Genomic DNA, 18,989 nt, shown 5'->3' with positions numbered 1-18,989 from the left:
GCAGAGTTTTGAATGAGCTGAAGTCTCTCAGTGTTTTTTTTTCTTCAGGAGGCCAGTAAAAAGTGCATTACAGTAATCAAACCGGCTTGAAATGAAGGCATCAGTCAGTTTTTCTGCATCTTTTTGATTTATGCGACTATGTGTATGCTGTGTCTGTTGCCCTGTCCTTTGCGCTTATCCACACATTCTTGTTTGGGTTTAAGGGCATGATGTAGATTGGCACTGATGAGTCTGGATCCAATGATGTTTGGATGAATGCCATCAGGTTTAAAGTGTTCTTCACAGTTCCAAAAGATATTGAAATTGTCAAAATGTATTCCATGGGTGAGGCATGCCAATGTCAGTCATGTATTCAGGCCAAGGAGTCTGCTAAATGATTCAATTCCTTTCCAAAAAGTTGGTAATTTGTCCAGAAATGTGTACATGTTGCAGTTGACAGTCACTCAGTTTTTCCAGTAGCAGGAAAAAGCCTTTTTTGCAGGATCTTAGAGCCAGTTTTCCTTTGAGGAATGTCGAAGGATCCAGTGTGGATAATAATGGTCATGGTAGTGTAGAGAGGCTAGTTGGCAACATCTCTGTTAGCTCCCTGACAGATGTGTTATCCACAGCTAGATTTTCAGTCTTTGCCCAATCAGAATAGTGTCTGGCTCAGGTACGAAGTTAGCAGCGTTTCTTCTGGCCCTCAGCCTAGCAGTAGTTTCTGGACTATTTCTTAACCTGTTTCTCAAATCACATACTTCTGTTAGTACACTTTCATGTAGTACACTGTGTACACTATGTACTTACTGGCGTAGTGCACAAATTTCGACAGGGTAGTGTTGTCTAAAATCAAACATGGCTGTTGTGCACTTACTGGAAATGACGATCGCAAATTAGCATTAGCTAGCATTAGCATTTGCGTTATCATTCGCGCTACCAAATCATTACAGACTGTAAATTAACCCAATAAACATACTGATGGCTTATATCCGACAACAGCATAGTAGTGCTTAGTGCTAAAAACACATGTATAACTTAGATTTGTATAATGCGACAATGTTCACCATAGTTACAACATCCTTTGCTACCATTTCTAGTTTGAAAAGCGGTCCCTCCCTGTCCGCTACGTAGCCAAGATGGTGACCATTGAGGGCAAGAGGTGTCCATAGTTCCACACTCAACTTTTTGACTTTTTGACTGAGTGCACCATCCAGTTACTCACAGTGCACTGCATTTTTCCATACTTCTCAGTGTGAATGCACTTATGCACTCAAAATGTTAAGTGTAAGTACAGAAGTATGTGATTTCAGACACAGCATTAGGTTTTGGTTAGCCTTAATGCTAGTGTTGTGATTAGCTTCCCTGTGTTCTATGTAGTTATCCATGTTTCTCCTGGTTCTCAGCCTAGCATTGGTTTTGGGGCTATTTCTTGGGTTAGCTTAGCTTTAATGCTAGTGGTGTGATAAGCTTCCCTGGGTTTAACATAGTTAGTATTAGTCAGAGGATCATACCTGTTATGCAATGAAAGTTCAGGTGGTGGAGTGAACCTTGGTGCTCTCCTATTTAATGTCTTGATTTGCCTCTGCAGCGGCCGACATCAGACCAATTCCTGGCTGGAGTTGATGCTCCCGGTCTAGCGCCGGTGCTGTGCCAGTGAGAAGCATCAGGGAAGGTTGGTTTGGGAGCCTCTGCAACTAATTCAAGGCAGCAGACAAAGTTAGACCAAATCCTGGCTGGAGCTGATGCTTTTGGTCTAGCACTGGTGCTGTGCCAGTAAGAAGCATCAGGGAAGGCTGGTTTGGGAGCCTCTGCAGGTAATCAAGGCCGTGTTAGGACATATCCAGGGGAGCATATCAGCCAAGTCTGCGGCGGGATTCTCCACATCTGTTGCAATCCTGTGCATGATAGTCTGCATCTGTCTGTTAGCATTCAGTAGCTCTGTACTTTATACAGTAGCTGCTACAGAGTCAATGAATTGCTTGCCCTCACATCAATCAGTCGCTCACACTCCATACAGTTTACTGATTTTGCTGGGTTTGTAGATGTGGCGAATAGGAAATTGCCACTGATTTAAATATGTTATATTTTTATATGTATAAAACTTTATTTTGAATGTATATTAGGTTGCATTCTTCAGTTGGCAGTTAACGTTAAAAGAGTAAAGCCGCTGAAGATCAGCCGACTCACACAGTGTTAATTTGTTCTTTCAGGTGGGTAAATGTCATGAAAGCGTGTATTTAGTTTTTCTATTTAATGTACTGTTTTTATTATTTTATTGCTGTTTTTATTGTTATTGTACCGCTTTATGTATTGTAGCGTGTCTGTAGGTTATTAGTGTATATGCACTAGCTAGGTGGAGCAAGTTGGCACTAGCTTGCCAGTTACGATGATAGTTATCTTTAAATTAAACAGATGTAAGGTTTGCCTAATTGCACTGATATGTATGTATGTGTAAGATTTAATGTTGTAGTGTTTTGTATTTTCTTTGTTTTGTTCGTTTTCCTCTAGCAGTTAATAACGTTTATTTTCAGTATGTTTATAACAGTTAGTAACGTTTATTTTCAGTATTTAATGACGTTTATTTTCAGTTCCAGTTTATAACGGTTCATAACGTTTATTTTCAGTTGTTTACAACAGTTATAGTCAGTTAGAGCCAGAGCCCGAACAGCTGATTAGCAGCGCTGTTGTTTACCGTTGTCAAGGCAACCAGGCAACTCACGTTGTAATACGTCACGCGTAAACAGAGAGGATGAATGAGTGAGATTATATTGTAATGTAAATGTTGCGTGATTGAAGTTATGAGGGAATGAGATAATTATTTTATACCTGAAATGATAAAAATTGTAAATAAATGTTGATAATAGATTGATATAGTACTTTCAATGCTCTGATATAGAAATGCTAGTTTATAAATGATTACTGTATTTTGAAATATTTAATTTTTATATTATATTGTTATTGTTTTGCATTGTTGATGTATTGTTCCAAGTAATTTAAGTTGGTAGTTAATGTTAAAAGAGTAAAGCCACTGAAGATTAGCCGACTCACACGGTGTTAATTTGTTCTTTCAGAATAAATTATTTTTCTAAAATATGTCACTCCTTGAGTGAGCTTCCACTCTATGGGCGTAACATAGACATAGCTTTTACATTTTCTTTTGCTGGTTGGAGAAGCTTTTGGTGCTAGGCTAGGCTAGGCTATGCTAGCAGCTAAGTCTGTGGTAGGGCTCTGAAACTTTCCCATGTCCCAATAGTAAACTTTTGTTCCGTCCTGTGATTCCATTATAGATATTTTCTTCAGCACCAGTGTAACCGGTAATAGCTCTCTTTGGAAGAATATGTAGGAAATTTGAAAATGCAAAAAGAGAGCGCAAAGCATATAGCAAGCAGAGAGCTGAGGAAAACCCGTCTGCACTGCAGCACAACCGGAACCAGGCTAATTTAGTGCTTTTTGTTATTTTTTAAATATTTATTTTACACTGTTATTCTGTCAAATATTGTCTTCTTTGAATGGGTGTTTTCTGAATTTTATAGTCAGCGCAATATATTCACTGTTCACCGCTGAACTTTGGGCCATATTAACAGTGACATGTACATTTTAATGGTGATGCGAGTGTTTAGTTTAGGAAAAACATACAACAAACTCCATAGTCAGTGACAACAAATCTTGGAACTGATATGAAACAAGTGATTTGAATGAGCCAAGTGATTCAGGATTTTCACCTCTAGTGTGCAGACACACTGTAGCCCTAATAATATCCAAGTTAAATCCAGCATGGCATCGATTTAATTGTTTCTGTTGATTATTGCCATTATTGCATTTCTTAAAATTGTGGGATACACTTGTTCTGAATACGGCTTTGAAGTGGTATTGGGATGTGTGCATCACATGGATCTATCACCTCAATTCTATTTCTTAAATGCCATCCACTGCCTGACTGTGGACATTAGACAGCCATCTGCTTTGTCTTCCCCGTTATAGTGAGTGAGGTCAGGCCCTATGATGATTTTCAGAGCAGCATGGTTTGTTTTAAGCTCACTTCCCCACAGCACCTCCCCTCAGGAGAATTCCTTTCGCCATGTCACCGTTCCAGTACTCTGAAAACTCAAGTTGACTTCTATGAGATCGACCCTTTGAAGGCTGAGGGAGCGATTGAACAATGATGTAGATGCATCACATTCACTGCACAATGTTTGAGAGAACCAGCAACAAACACTCCAACTTCGTTAAGCAAAACTGGACATAAATACAATATATTTTTGACAATGATGAACTCACCTGATGATTACATATTGCAATAATTTGCTGAAACACCATTTCTTATTTGATATTAATTGGTATGAGTTAAAAGCAGTGCACAGACATAGACACTGTAAAGAGCTGTTTCTAGATTCATTATGAATAATATTTGTGTACGTGTGACATATAGGATATTTATGTGTATCTGCCCACTCGATTGTGTGTTATTTCATGCATATGATATTGATTTTGTATCTTTACAGATACCCCCACATTCAATTTAAAGCATAACTGATTTGAGAAAAGGCACAAGATCAAATCTGTGTGTAAACGGTTGGTTGGCCAGCGTTCTTGAGTTGGCAGTTACACTTAGTAAAGAGTGAAGCTACTGAAGACCAGCAAAGTCACTGTTTGTTTTCATTCATTCTTTCAGAATAAGACCATCCATCTTTTCTTTTAAAACAAATATGTTCATCCTGAGTCCAGTGTGATTCGTGGGTGCAACATACGCTGCAAATGAGTGCAAGTATATTCAATACATAATATATACGGTGTTAAGTGTTGAGAGAAAGATAAAGGAGTGTACACCAAACAATTTTTGAAAAGCACCATATAATTGCAAGGCAGAAAATGTCAATCATGGTGATAAAAACATTCCTGACTTTGTTCTGGGGAATAATGATATAATCATACCAGGCCCGGACTGACAATCAGGAACACCAGGACTTTTCCTGGTGGCCTGGCCTGCCAGATGGTATGATAGGCCCGCCGCAGGCCCTGCTTTTTTTGGTCCTGAACACAACACTGCTGTTAAATCAGACAGGTGATGTGCATTGGACTCCCACTAACTAGTTGATTGGTCAATTAGTGTGATCACCGTGGGGCATCAGTAAAAATGCTCCTGTCTTCAGTGAACTTTATTATAAACTTCATGCACTGTGCACCTTTAATACTTTCAGTCAGGAAGTATGGATTTCTGTTTGTGTGGCTCTGTAACCATAGAAAATAAAGGATACAAATTAATATTGATCATATGTCAAATATGACATACAACACTGTTGCCTTACTGCCCAGAACATAATAGCATTATGTACATAATTTCCCATATAACTAATATTACTAATATATACAGGATATACCGTATTCCTTACTATTCTTACACTTTACACAGTGCTGGCAAATATCATGATAAACAATATTGGAACTAATAATAACATTCAACCTCCTTTAGATATTTATATGAATGTACAGAAAACATGGCTCTACTGGTCAGCGCCATCTTGGGTCATACTACACCTGCCTATTGGCTACGTATGCAATGAACGACACACTCAACAGTGCTTTGTTACAAGCACCCCCTAAACTTCAAGAAACAATCACCAGTTAACTCCATGCTACTAAGAATTGATACACATTGCATGAAAATAATTATTGCCTCTCGCTTATCCTTGCCATATACCTAGCAAATTCAGAGCTAACCCGGCTAACTATGGTCATGCATTATGGATGCTAAATGTAGCAACTTAGACTCATATCTGTGAACAGAAAAGGAAACTTACTTCTCGATGGATGCACACAGACTCTCACGGTCCAAACTGTGCCGCATTAACTCTGATTTAACTAAGATAACAGCTTGTTATCCAGCAGTGGATTTCCCTAGTGACGCACTCTCAGACTTATCATCAGGAAACTCTCCGGAGCAACTGAAACGGGATACAACTTACGTCTGCTATGAAGGTTTAAGAGACATACTATTTAACCAATCAAAATATACCATAAGCGGGATTTAGCAAATGATAGGCAAAGACATGAAACTAAGGAACAGACACTTGTGCAATATAAAAACTGAGGTGGATATATGTGGCCGGGGAGGGGGTTTTGTTAAACTGGTGAGTGCCAACGCCACCTAGGAGAGAGCCTATACATGCAAAAAAATTTAGAAAACCATAATAAATGTATATTATATAAATAATCATAACTAAACCCAAGACAACATAAGCAAACATAGATTATAATACATGCAACTCAAAACACAGCAACCCAAAAAATAACTGAAATAATAACAAATAAAGTCAATAACAGGCCACAACCTCACAAATACATAAAGGATATGAAATCTTATTTACAACTGCCCTGCATGCTGTGAGCCAGGCATGGTAGAAGTAGAGAGCGAGTCGAGAGAGAGATAGAGAGAGAGAAAAAGAGAGTAGTTGGTAGTTACATGTTTCGTTTAGCAGCAGGTGCATTTAGTGCAGCTAAATGACTTGGCAGCAAGATGGATGGTGGAAAAAAGAGGAAGGGTTGAGCAGCGAGAGAGAGAGAAAAAAAAAAGAAAGGTAAATAGATGTGCCAGCTAGCTAACATTTGCTACCTAGCTAACGTAGCTAATGTTAATGTTAAAGCAGCCGAGAAACTGGACAATCAATAATAAAAGTGGCAATTCTCTTTCAAATTTCCTAAAAAAATTATATAATATAATTGACATATCTAGCCTGGTCAATATTATTTGAAAATGCATTCGTTTTGGTGAAAATTTCAGTTAATGAATTCATACTTTGAGTTCATAATTTAAAATTATTGAGACAACACAATGGGCCCTATCTTACGCCCAGCACAGAGCGGCGCTAAGTGCAGTGCAAGTCTCTTTGCCGATGCAGTTGTCATTTTCCCGTCCAGTGCTCATGTTGTTAAAATAGCAATGGCACTTGCGCCCATCAGTGTGCCCATGGGCGTAAGGTGTGGTCAGGTGCATTGTTGGCGCATTGCTATCTTGAGGAAGCAGAGAGTGATTGCACTATTGACCAACAAAAACCTGGTCTAAAGTCAATGCCGAAATGTTTCACTGTTCTTTTAAGGGTGCATTATCAGGACAGTAATATGCACCTACAGAGGCGGGTGCACAACATGCACTCTGCTTGTTACACACACAGGACGCACAGCAGCGCACAAACATGCAAAAGGTAACAAAAGGATTACAATGTGAAAGATTATTATTGTGTATATTAATATATTTTGAAAAATACATGTCATAATGCTTAGCCATAATATTTATCAGAATTAACTAATCGCAGTAATGACGGATTAAATTGTTTAATTATTTGACCAAATTGTGGCAATACATGGAGGTATTTTAACACGGAAAACAACGGATCTGACGCAGATCAACTTTCCTGCAGCGTCAATACATGATGACATGAGGAACACAGGAGGAAATAAATGAGGTGAAAACAATTATTAAACTAAAGAAGGAAATAAATCTCCACAGCTTCTAGCTGCTGCCAGCAGCCGGATCAGAACCTTGGAGAGCTGATCAAGTCCTGATAACTGTGTTGATGATTCTTTACATGATTAAAATTAATGATTTAATATTTGAACAATATTTAACAAATATTCTTTAACATTTTTGAGATTACAGGCATCAGGTTTCCATACTTTCAGCAATTAAAACCCTGCTGATTTGACCTGTTACTCTATGACTGAACAAAATTATTTTAAAGAAACCAAATCAAATTAAAAAAATAAATCTTTTTAAAAACCAAACAAAGATAAATTTGCAACAAATTAACAGGATCTTAAACTGGTGGTCTGTGGCTGACCACAGGAGGGTCCAGGAGCAGCAGAGGCCAGTGTGCTTGTTATGGATCGTGCGTTTTCTCTTTGCACACGAACAGATCCGTTGCCTCTGCAGAGAAGCGCTCCTTCTTACTACTTGGCAAATGCGACGTCATAATAGCAATCCGCCAAGGTGCAAGCGCACCTGGCTCTTAAAGGGAATGGGAGATGACACTGTGATTGGTTTATTGCATGTTACGCTGAAAACACACCCATGATTAATTAGGAGAATATGGACAACCACTTTGAACCATGCGCCTGGTGCATCGACCATTTTTCCGCCATTAAATTAGCAAAAGTGGATTTGGACACACCCTAAGTGCACTTGCGCCATGCACTTCAGACCATGCGCTTTAGATCGTTAAAACAGGGCCCAAAGTCTTCTGTGACACTATTCAGGCTACTGTAATTTGCTGAAACTTAAACATCTATGTTATTTAATGTTTATGTTGGTTAAAGGGCTATTTTAACCTTAAATGGGTAACTGTTAGGGTATATCAGTAAACTGAGAAGGGTATTGTGCTCTTGCTCTGTTCTTTGAATAGGTGGAGAGAGTGGTTAACTGTATTATATTGGTACAATAAAAATATGGCATGCTCTTGCTTTTTTTTCTTTTTGAAGGTGGAGAGAGTAGCATCGGTGCAACAGTAGTAGCAGTATTAGTGTGGTCTCCCACCTTAATGATATGGTCCTTTGGTTTTATTTGAGGTTCATAACAGCACATTGTACTAAGGTTGGCTCATTCGTTTGTTATTCATATGCACTAAAATTCACCAGAATGCAGGAAATCATGTCTTTGTAACTAAAATTTTCCTAGTGGGGGACTCCCAGACCCCCCGCTTAAAAAGTGGCCTGACTGGGACTATATTTCCTGGCCTGAATGATTGATGACAACAGACAACAGATAGCAGTAAAGAATATTGCACTAGCAACAACAATGCATTGAATGTCTTCAGCCTCCTCAGAAAGTTACTGAATGTCTGCTCTGTCATTTCCTGTAGAAAGCCACTTTCTTTTCCAGTCTAGTATGTTGTTGGGATGGGCTCCAAAATATTTCTATTTTAAACAACCACAATCTCTTCTCCCTTAATAGAGATGAAGTTTGTTGCATTAAATGTGTTTGCGTATCTGAAGCATGACCTACGCCCATGCACATATTATTGCAAATACAGGCTCCTCCAAAACTAAAAGTGAAAGCCTGAGAAGTGCATGTCATCTTTTAAATCACATGGTTTGCTGCTAAATTGAGGGGGTATATAAAAGAACATTTCCAGTTTCGATTAGCACTTGAGGAGTCTCTTTGTTCCAGAGAAACATCTGTAGAGGTAAGGTTTTCCTATTATGTCTGTTTTCAGCTTTCTTAGTAACATGAACTAGTTTGATTGTGAAACAAAGAAGACATTTGTTAGTTTTCATGTTTAATTAGAAGATCAAATAGCTTTTATGTTGTTATAGTCTTCCTTAAGCATTTCAGTACAGTTTAGTTAAACTATGGTGATACCATTATGCATGGAGTCATAGGAATGCCATAAAAAAGAATAAATCTGTAAAATAATAATAAAATAAATGTGGAAATATCAAGACGTATAAATAAGTACATTTTAAAAAGTAGAAATATAAAGACAAATAAAATAAAAGAATAAATAAATGTAGGACCATAAAGACAAATAATAAAACATAAAAGAATAATTGTAAGCATTTTCATAGATTTTCATATTTCTTTGTTCATATATTTCTACTTTTTTAAATTTACTTATTTCTTTTATTTATTCCTCTTTATATTTCCACATTTATTTTCTTATTCTCTTACAGATTTATTCTTTTTTATGGCACTCCTTTATTCTTTTATATTTTGTTATTTGTCTTTATATTTCCACATTTATTTATTCTTTTATTTATTTGTCTTTATATTTACACATTTTTTATTTACTTATTTATTATTTTATTTATTCCTCTTTATATTTCCACATTTATTTTTTTTTATTCTTTTACAGATTTATTCTTTTTATGGCACTCCTATGACTCCATAATTATCCTCCTCTTAACAATTTAAATATATTGCAGAACTAGTGATAAACTATTGTCTATTTTGCTGACATTTGACTTTAAAGGGGACATATTGTGCTTTTTGTCTGTCATTTATATTTTTTATATACTGATGTTGGATGTCTGTGTTAAACACAGTCAGCGTTCCAAAACTTGATGTGAATGTTTGCTCCCTGTAAGAAAAAATCCCAGGTTTCAGCCTGCCCTAAATGCTGCGTTTGCAAATGTTTTTTAACTTTCCCAATAACATGACATCAGCTTGTCAGGTGCGCCCATAAACACCATCTGTTCCCTTGGGGCAGCTTCCAGAAGCTGATCAATCAGAACAGAGTGGGCTAATCGGGAGGAGGACCTTGAAGAGACAAGAGCTTTTAGATGGAACTGAATTGATTGGCTGCAAAAAACAGCCATAAAGTTAAATAAGTTTTTTTGTAATTGTAATTCGTGCAAAGATATTTCAGTAGAGCTCCAAAATAAAAATACAGATGTGGAAATGTGTATAATATGTTCCCTTTAACTCAACTTAATTTATTTTGTAATTTAGTGAAATAAATACCCATATACCACTGAAAGTAAGACTAAAAAATCATTTTAGTTTTGAAGAAAGTCATTAATACTGAACAAATGACTATTTTCATTATACTGTATTGAGTCAATTTACCACTGATACAGAAAGATTAAAAAAGTCACTTTCATTGTGAACCTTAAATTTGATATACTTTGAAAATATTTATGATCTTTTCTACCAAGTAGTAGTCTCTATGTTATTTGGTTTTAGGCAATGACTTAACTGTTGTCTCAGATATTAGGGTAAAGTTCTACATTTACATGTTAATGTCTTACTTTACAGCTATGGGAGGAGGTAAGTTTTGACCTGCTAACACCCCCACCTTCTCATGGTAACATATTCAAAACATTGCATAACATTGTTAAAAACTTAATTATGGTAACATTCACAGAAAACATTGTTGATGAAGTGGTTTAAAATATGGCTTATGTCTTATTTAAACTATATATCTGCAGATTTAAGTAAGCCATGGAGGGAGATGCCAGAGTGAGTACCATTGTGTTCTTTACACAATGCTGAAACCTTACATATCTTTTGCTTTTCAGCAGACATTTTGACTTGTCCAGGGCTCTATTGTGCATGCTCACTCACTGGCATGGCTCCCTGGGACAAGTAATGGAATAGAACCATCATTAATGTTATTGATTAAGCCTGCACTATTGATTAAGCCTGCTTTGACAAGTCAGAATGTCTGCCGTGAAAATAGTCTATTGACTTGTCCTAATGAAGTTACTCAGCATTTACAGAAGCAAACTTTGAGAGGAGCAGCCAAAACACACTTAACCTAACACATTTAAACATTTTAGATAGTTTATTGGCTGACACAATTAGTACTTTTTGACGTTATCTTAAATGTTGTAGAACATTTAGTGAGCCTAGGAAAGTGTTATCCTTAAACTTATCTGATGGTACCAAAGATAATTCCCCAAATGTGCGATCTCTGATTGTCACTATTTGTATAATTTTCATTTATTATCTCCAATATCCTTACTTAAGCAACAATAACATATTTTTTCTTTATTTTAGCAAGAGAGTTAGTAAACATGTATGTATTTAATATTTTAATCTAGACTAATGTGATATTTTTCTCTATTAAAAAGGAACAAAACTGATGATCTCAGCTTTGTGGAAAATTATCAACCAAAAAAGGTCAAACATCTCAGAATTCTGCTTCATGGACCAGTTGGTGCTGGCAAGTCCAGTTTCATCAACTCTGTCATCAGCTGTTTACAAGGCAGAATTAACTGTAACAGAGCTTTCACAGATGCAACCTCTGGGAGCAGCTTCACCACTCAAGTATGTCTTTTGATTGTGTTATTTATAAGCAAAGTTATCAGTCTTTATGTATTTCATACAACATAAAACATCCAAGTGGCTGATCTGTAGATTACAACAGTACACTGATCAATCCACCAGATGTTATTACTGCCATTACGTGAATTACAAGTTGTGTAAGGCAATATAATCTTAAATGATTGTAGTTCCCTTTTCACAATTTTTTAAACTTTTTTTCAGACTTCTTTGTCTATGAAAAACAAATATTAACATTATAGATATGCAAAACTGGAGGTAAAGAGTGATATTCAGCGTCAGCTAAAAAAATAAGATTTGAGTCAACAGATTACGAGAGACAGACAGGGGAGAAAGACAAAAAAAAGAATGAAGTGCAGTAATAATTGTAATAATCGACTGTAACAACAATATGAGAACTCATATGAGAGCTTGAAAATGACTGTACCTTCATTTTTTACAGTACAAATCTCACAAAATCAAGACTGAAAACTCAGCCAGTTCTTGTCCCTTTGTTTTCAATGACACCATGGGCCTTGAGGAAAGAAATAACCATGGAGTCCATGTGGAAGACATCAAACTGGCCATGAAAGGACATGTGAGAGAAAACTACATGGTACAATTTTTTAATCTTTGACAATGTTCAAGTAATTTATTTTAACTGTTCTGTTTTTTTCACAGAAAAGAAAACATATATTTTAATTGCACATTTAATGGATTAATTTTAAATTGATTTCCAGTTTGATCCTGAATCCCCATTGTCTGAGGGTGATGAAGGTTACAACCCATGCCCCACACTAGATGACAAAGTTCACATTCTGGTTTTTGTTGTTGACGCTGGTAAATTATCTTTAATGGATGATAAGGTTGTGAAGAAAATGAAGGATGTACGACGGGCAGCCTCTGACTTGGGTAGGACCAGGCATCAAGATGCTTATCAATTTGTTTGCAGTCATGGTGCCCCAGTTCATATAAAACTAAATAACATGCAAAAAATAGAGTTTAAAATACTGACACATTTTCTGTCTCAATAGGGATTCCCCAATTGGCAATTCTAACAAAAATTGATGAAGCCTGTCCTACGGCTAAAACAAATGTACAAGATGTCTATAAAAACAAGTGTCTGAAGGAACAGGTAACTTTCTTTTTTTAATTTCTTGTTTGTAAGTGTTTGGGAATATATTATAAATTTACATTTCATTATGTTTTTATCAGCACAGTTGAATTAATTGTGAACTGAAATACTGTTTCTTTAAAACTTAGGTTGACATGTTCAGCCAGTTGGTGGGCCTTCAACTGAGCTGCATCTTTCTTGTGAAGAACTACGGTTCAGAAGTCTTCACAAATGATGACATTGACACAATGATACTGAACACACTGAGACAGATAATAAACTATGGAGAGGACTTCCTGGACAACCTGGAGCAAAACTGAACAAAACCTGTTTGATTGCAGCATCAAAAAAATGGCACAACTTCATCTAGAAATATACCTTTCGCATTGTAGATCATCTTTTGAGCAAGTATTTTACACACCTTGTGGCAATTTTCATCTAGAATGGATATAGTGTATATGGCATCTATTATGATAGTTTTACATTACATGATTCTTAAGGGAGTTTGGAAATTTGTCATTTAGCCTGTTCTATTTTACCTTGTTGAATATGAACAAGCCACAAATCATTCTGTTGTAACTAAAACCTGGATGACTGTTTTTTTTCTTGCTGTGAAATTGAGATTTTTGTTTTCATTTTGTTGTATTATTAGTTTTAAAAGACAAAGATCAGACTCAGAGATCAGAGAGGATTTTAAAGGGTGAAACAGTAACGCTGTAATGAAGTGTTATTATTTGAATTCAAAAGTGTCATCGGTTTCTACATATATCTTGTGTGAAAGCTCGGTAAGTTTGTAGAATGCAAATATAATCTAAATATAATAATTTCCGTGTAGATATTTGCTGGGGTTTTACATATAAGAACAAAATAAACTTTTGTTTTCTTAAATAAATATTATAGCTGTAATGGAAAAAAAATGTTTAACTAGTATAAACTGTTTTTGTGCTTGACTAATAACCTTTGTAGCAATGATATGTTGTTATCATGTTTTGCTTTTTGCAACGCTTTTTGCGTTTTGTTCTATCTGAAGGTACTAGCAGATGTCTGAAATTTGTCAGTATCATTTACAAGGCTGAGAGACGTTATAAATGTATCATGTATCCTTAGTATGAGGTTTTCACTCCTTCAGAGTGAACCCACATGCAAGTGTGCTGTGTGATCACAATAAAACACTCAACTCTGAATTTGTCTGTAAAATCTGTTTATTGAAAGGTGAATTTCCACCACAATTACCCTTAAATAAATTCATGAACACTTAATGAGTAGTCAAACTTTTTTGATCAAAATACATTTCCATTTTCCATGTATCATAGCAAAATAAATAAACAGCATAGATGGCAACAAATGAGTGGAATCAAAATTAAAATTGTAAGTAAAAACAATTTTTTTAAGAAAAATGTGATATTTCAATGCAAATTTAATTAAATATTACTGATTTGTTTGGAAAACTATCTCAGTATTTCCTCAAATTCATCAATTATGTTAATGAATGAAAAAGAGAGTTAAAATCTTCAGACTTCTGAGAATTGAACTTATCTGGGTATCAAAATTGCTCCTCAGTTAGATGAAATGACAGCATTGAACTCTGAAATTGAATCAGTGCTGAAATCTAAGGATGTCTTTACCCATCTCTCTAATTGGCAGCTTAAATAGATTAAAAATGAATATAATTTTTATATTTGTTTCAAAGTATTCCCTTTAGTCCCCAAACAGAATATTTAAGCATTTTTTATGGAATAAAAGGCATCACAGACGTCATCTCACTATATTACGGATCTCCAGCTGGACTATTGGTTAGCATAGTTGAGAACTATAATGTTATATTGATTTTTCATGGAGGAATCTTTAATCACATTGTGCTCAGTTACTATTGCACTTACAGTATATCTGTTCTTGGCTGTGCCTAAATATACCTTAACAGAGCCAAAACACAGCCAACCCAATGTGATTAACATAATAAATAAATGGTATGAACATGAATATACAGTAAGTAATGTGCTATCTTGTTTTAGATCAATTTGAGGCAATATTTCATTCAAAGTGGGAACATTAGATGTAACCTTCATGGTAAAAAAAAACGAGAAGAGATCTATACAGAGACTATGCATTTATGAGCTTTGAGTAAATCACAGCAAATTAGGCTATACCATTCCAAAACACTTCTTTAAATATTTGCAAATAATGAGCTTTATTTATTCTGCACAAAATAAATCATTGGAAAGGCCCTCTCTTTCATATTTGAAAAAAACAAAACAAAAACAACAACAAGAACAAAAACCGCAAAGATAGAGGTTTAACATCTGGTTCTGCCAAAATCTCAGCTTGGAAGTTGGATTCATAAGGATATTTCCACTGAAGACTAGACAACATCATGTCTTAAGGTTTTGACACAAGATACAACTAGGTGATGCAGCCTTACACCAGAACTGCAATAATACAACAAAATACAACATGATTAAATGTGGACTCTTAAACATTAGATCTCTGTCTGTAAAGCCATATTAAAAATTTTTTTTATATCAGATTATCATATTGATTTATTTTGTCTTACTGAAACCTGGCTGATTATAGTGTACCGTCTTCTTGGCCCGTTCTCCTAAGTAATTATATTAGGTGACTTTAATATTCATGTGGATGTTGATCAATGAGTCTTAGCACTGCGTTTATCTCATTATCAGACTCAATTGCTTCTCTCAGAGTGTAAATAAACCTACTCACTGTCTTAACCACACCCTTGACCTTGTTCTGAAATATAGCATCGAAATTGAACATTTAATAGTTTTTCCACAAAATCCTATTTTATCAGACCATTACTTAATAACTTTTGAATTCCTATTACTGGACTATACGCCATAAAACACAAAAATGTCTTCTCTAGATGTATATCTGATAGTGCTGTAATTAAATTTAAGGAAGTGCAATCAACTCCTGGACTGCGGACAATATATAATATAGAATATATATGGTGCTAAGTGTTCAGGGAGTGATAAATGAGGGTATGCCAAACAATTATTGAAAAGCACCATATTATTGTGAGGCAGTAAATGTCAATCGTGGTAAGTAACGGGTCATGTTCCCGTTCATATTTTGATTGATTAGGATAAGGCCACAACAGGAATGAACTAGACAGTAGATGGACGATTTTTGCATAGAACCCTTTGCCCCTAGCTTTTGGTGTAAGTTTCAGTTGTGTGGCACTGTACTGTTGAATAATCTGTTAGTTCATTAATACTCCATTTGCCTTTGGTTTGATGCAGCACTGATCTGTGGGACTAAGAACATGTTTCTGAGCACTGTTTGATGTAAAACCTAGTTTGATGATTGATTGATTAATAGAGAGTATGGAAGTTTTTATTGGACTCTAATAGTTGTCACTCACAGAGGAGAATCCACAAATGTGTACCATGATCCACAAATATTTCACTATCCACAAACATGTACTTTTTTATTTGTGTTGTGTAAAGTCATATCCACAAAAATACAGAGTGATTTGGAAATATGCATATTCTGTAAACATGTATTTTAATTTCACAAAAAAAACATGATATAGGTTTTACAAATGTAAATGGTTTCACCACAAAAATACATGTAAAGTCATATTTACACATTTGTGGGTCCATTTGTACATGTGAAATGGGTTTTGCATATTTGTGGAATGCTTCCTGTCAGTTTATGGGCCACATGACATTTTTTACTTCCCTCCTGTTGATCTGTAGAAAAAATCCACAAATGTGATGTGTGGTTACTAGCTACACCAGCAGGTGGTGATATTCCCTGCCAGGGGCTGACGGAAGTACAGTTTGTACTGGAGGAAGGCTAAAACAAGGACAATGGTCTGGCTTCAACAATAAAAAAACAATAAAACAAGAAAAAAGTTGTGTTTGTGCTCATATCAGGCACACACCCACAGGCCTTCCATTGTGACCAGAGTTGACTTGTCCTCAACTTTTCCCTAGTAAAAATAAAAATTACACTTAAGTATACTTTAAATAAGTGCATTTAAAGCACATTATTGCTTTTTTGTATTAAATTTAAATTTAAAATTAAAAGTGTATTTACTTTATGTTTTCATGCAATGTCTTAAAGTGTACTTTAATCTAGCTGTATTTAAATACTCTTATATGTACATTCATATGCAGTACCTTTATACTGTAAAAACTGTAAAACAAGTAAAGTTCTTTTAAGCACACTTAAATCATTTTACATAAAAGTATGCTTTAAATACAGTGGGATGCAGTATTCTGAAGTGGGCTTTATAGAATACATGTGAAAATGTATTTAATACAATTTTACATAGCTTTCTTTAAATACTCTTGAGAGACAATACCAGTGTGTGTAATACAAATATCTGTTTTACTAAGTATGATGTAAATAAATACAATAGTAGTGTACTTTGAATTCATTGTGGTACTACACAATTTGAATGAACTTAAAGTGAATTTTAATCAAGTTGTATTTAATTGCACTTATAAAAAGTAATTCAACATACAGTAGGTTGGTATTTGAGTTGCAATTTAATGTAGTCATTACAAGTGTATTATATATTAATTACAAAGAGTGAACAAAAGGTGCATTAGTTTTAAGGTAAAGCTGCAATAAAAAACAAAAATGATGAACTTTGTCAGTAGTTTTCTTTTATGCAATCCCTTCTAGTTCATACAATAGACCATCTTGTAAAACAATCCATTGTATTCAGGAAGGGCTTGTCACATCCTGCCTGGACTTTCTGTTTGTTCTTTGGACTCTGTGTTTTTGTGTTCCTTGGGGTTTCCTGTGTTACACTTCTGTTGTCAAGTCCTTCTAGTCATATGGTTTTGCTTGTTAAGATTTTGGTGGAGGGTTTAGAGGACTGCATTATTAGTTAGCTTGTAGTGTTGTGTACTTAAGTTTATGTAATTCTGGGATGGTTTGATTTATGCTGGGTTGTGATTTAGATTATTGTGTTTTCTGGGTTTTGGTTTTCTGTTACTCTGTGTTTCCCTTGTGTGTTCCTTCACTCCTCCTGTGTTCATGTACTCCTCCTTACACCTGCCGTGCATTTGTCCTTATTAGCCCTGCCCTGCTCTCAGTGTCTTCTCAGCCTATCAGCTCCCAGTCTGCCCCTGTGTCTTGTCACCTGTTCCTCGTTGTCTGATTAGTTTAGTTTGTATTTAAGGTCTGGTTTTCAGCTGGGCCTTGTTGGATCATTTGTTCTGTTTGGTTCTGTTTTGCCCTGTTCTGTCCTGACCATTGCAAGAATAAAGAAGGTTTTCGTCAACTCTGCATGTCGGTCTCTGCATTTGGGTCCATTCCTGCTACTCCACATGACAGAGCTTCTTCTGCTCTTTGCTATATTTTTGAAACAGTCTTGTGGTTTTTACAAATATTTTGCGATGCAGTTGTAACGCAATTACACTTTCAAGAAAATCCCAAAACTAAACTAAATTTGTACGAATGATTTTATTTCTGTCCGTCAGAGAATGTAGCAGAGTGTAATTGGAGATGTTTGTCAATGAATATTAAATGTATGAAACTAAATTTAAGCCTCAGAGTAAAGTTGCCTCATATGAGTCAAGAACAGCTATCAACTGTCTTGGCATAATTCTGCATAATACCTTTCAGAAATGAAGTTATGATTAAGTTTTTAGCTTTTTCTGTCATCAGGCTTGAAAATAATTCCGTAAGTCTTTGTGTACAATCGGAACTACCCTTAAAACCCTCAATAAACCTAAACTTACTATAAACATATACTACAATACAGTGAAACAGCAAAATCCAGGACTGCTCCTAAATTACTGTTGTACAAATGTCAGCCTCTGCTGGTCTTTCTAAGTCAGTGCAGTCAGTACATTTAGCCCTTGATCCTCTGGAAATGACAGCTCACAAATGCACAGTCTGCAGTAACAGAAGGAATGTCCTACTGGCTGACAGGCTGGCCACTACAGTTACACATACACATAAATTTTGTGTAAATGTGAATCGGATGTAACTACACACCAAAATTCTTTTTCCTACAATGCACTGTTAGAGATGGGAATGATTTAATATTGTCCAAATTATGCATACTCTAAATAGCTGAGTAGTTTTGGTCTGCATATTTGTGTCTGAGCATGTCTGTACATATCCACAAGAGGTCAGCATTTATCTTTCAACAATTACTGT

At 35.6% G+C, this 18,989-nt stretch overlaps 1 protein-coding gene and 1 long non-coding RNA gene across 6 annotated transcripts; both read left to right on the top strand.

Annotated features, from left to right (window-relative positions):
* Positions 1–954: 954 nt before the first annotated feature.
* Positions 955–3,070, top strand: LOC121883816. The gene is made up of 2 exons (XR_006092267.1): positions 955–1,263; positions 1,568–3,070. It is a non-coding gene; the product is annotated as an uncharacterized LOC121883816 (long non-coding RNA).
* A 5,400-nt stretch (positions 3,071–8,470) lies between these two features.
* Positions 8,471–13,986, top strand: LOC121883754 (interferon-induced protein 44-like). Of its 5 annotated transcripts, XM_042392231.1 has the most exons (8): positions 8,471–9,155; positions 10,727–10,738; positions 10,900–10,930; positions 11,545–11,740; positions 12,198–12,350; positions 12,475–12,646; positions 12,769–12,869; positions 12,998–13,986. In XM_042392231.1, exons 2-8 carry the CDS (start codon positions 10,729–10,731, stop codon positions 13,166–13,168), a joined length of 834 nt encoding a protein of 277 aa, XP_042248165.1. In that variant the 5' UTR covers positions 8,471–9,155; positions 10,727–10,728; the 3' UTR covers positions 13,169–13,986. The 5 variants fall into 5 exon arrangements, with proteins under 5 accessions (XP_042248165.1, XP_042248162.1, XP_042248163.1 ...); XM_042392228.1 differs by having other exon boundaries at positions 10,727–10,930; XM_042392229.1 differs by lacking the exon at positions 8,471–9,155 and having other exon boundaries at positions 10,544–10,738.
* The last annotated feature ends 5,003 nt before the right edge of the window (positions 13,987–18,989 follow it).

Source organism: Thunnus maccoyii, chromosome 18 (genome assembly GCF_910596095.1).
Source record: "Thunnus maccoyii chromosome 18, fThuMac1.1, whole genome shotgun sequence".
NCBI lineage: Eukaryota > Metazoa > Chordata > Actinopteri > Scombriformes > Scombridae > Thunnus > Thunnus maccoyii.
The sequence above is the reverse complement of the archived record's forward strand: the minus strand, read 5'-3'. Positions and strand labels throughout refer to the sequence as shown.

Bases quoted from the DNA above. Each gene is read 5' to 3' on its own strand.
- LOC121883754 (XM_042392228.1), top strand. From the start codon at position 10,848: ATGAAGTGGTTTAAAATATGGCTTATGTCTTATTTAAACTATATATCT. The intron at 11,741-12,197 runs GTATGTCTTTTG...CATTTTTTACAG, and splicing joins GGAGCAGCTTCACCACTCAA to TACAAATCTCACAAAATCAA. The intron at 12,351-12,474 runs GTACAATTTTTT...ATTGATTTCCAG, and splicing joins ATGTGAGAGAAAACTACATG to TTTGATCCTGAATCCCCATT.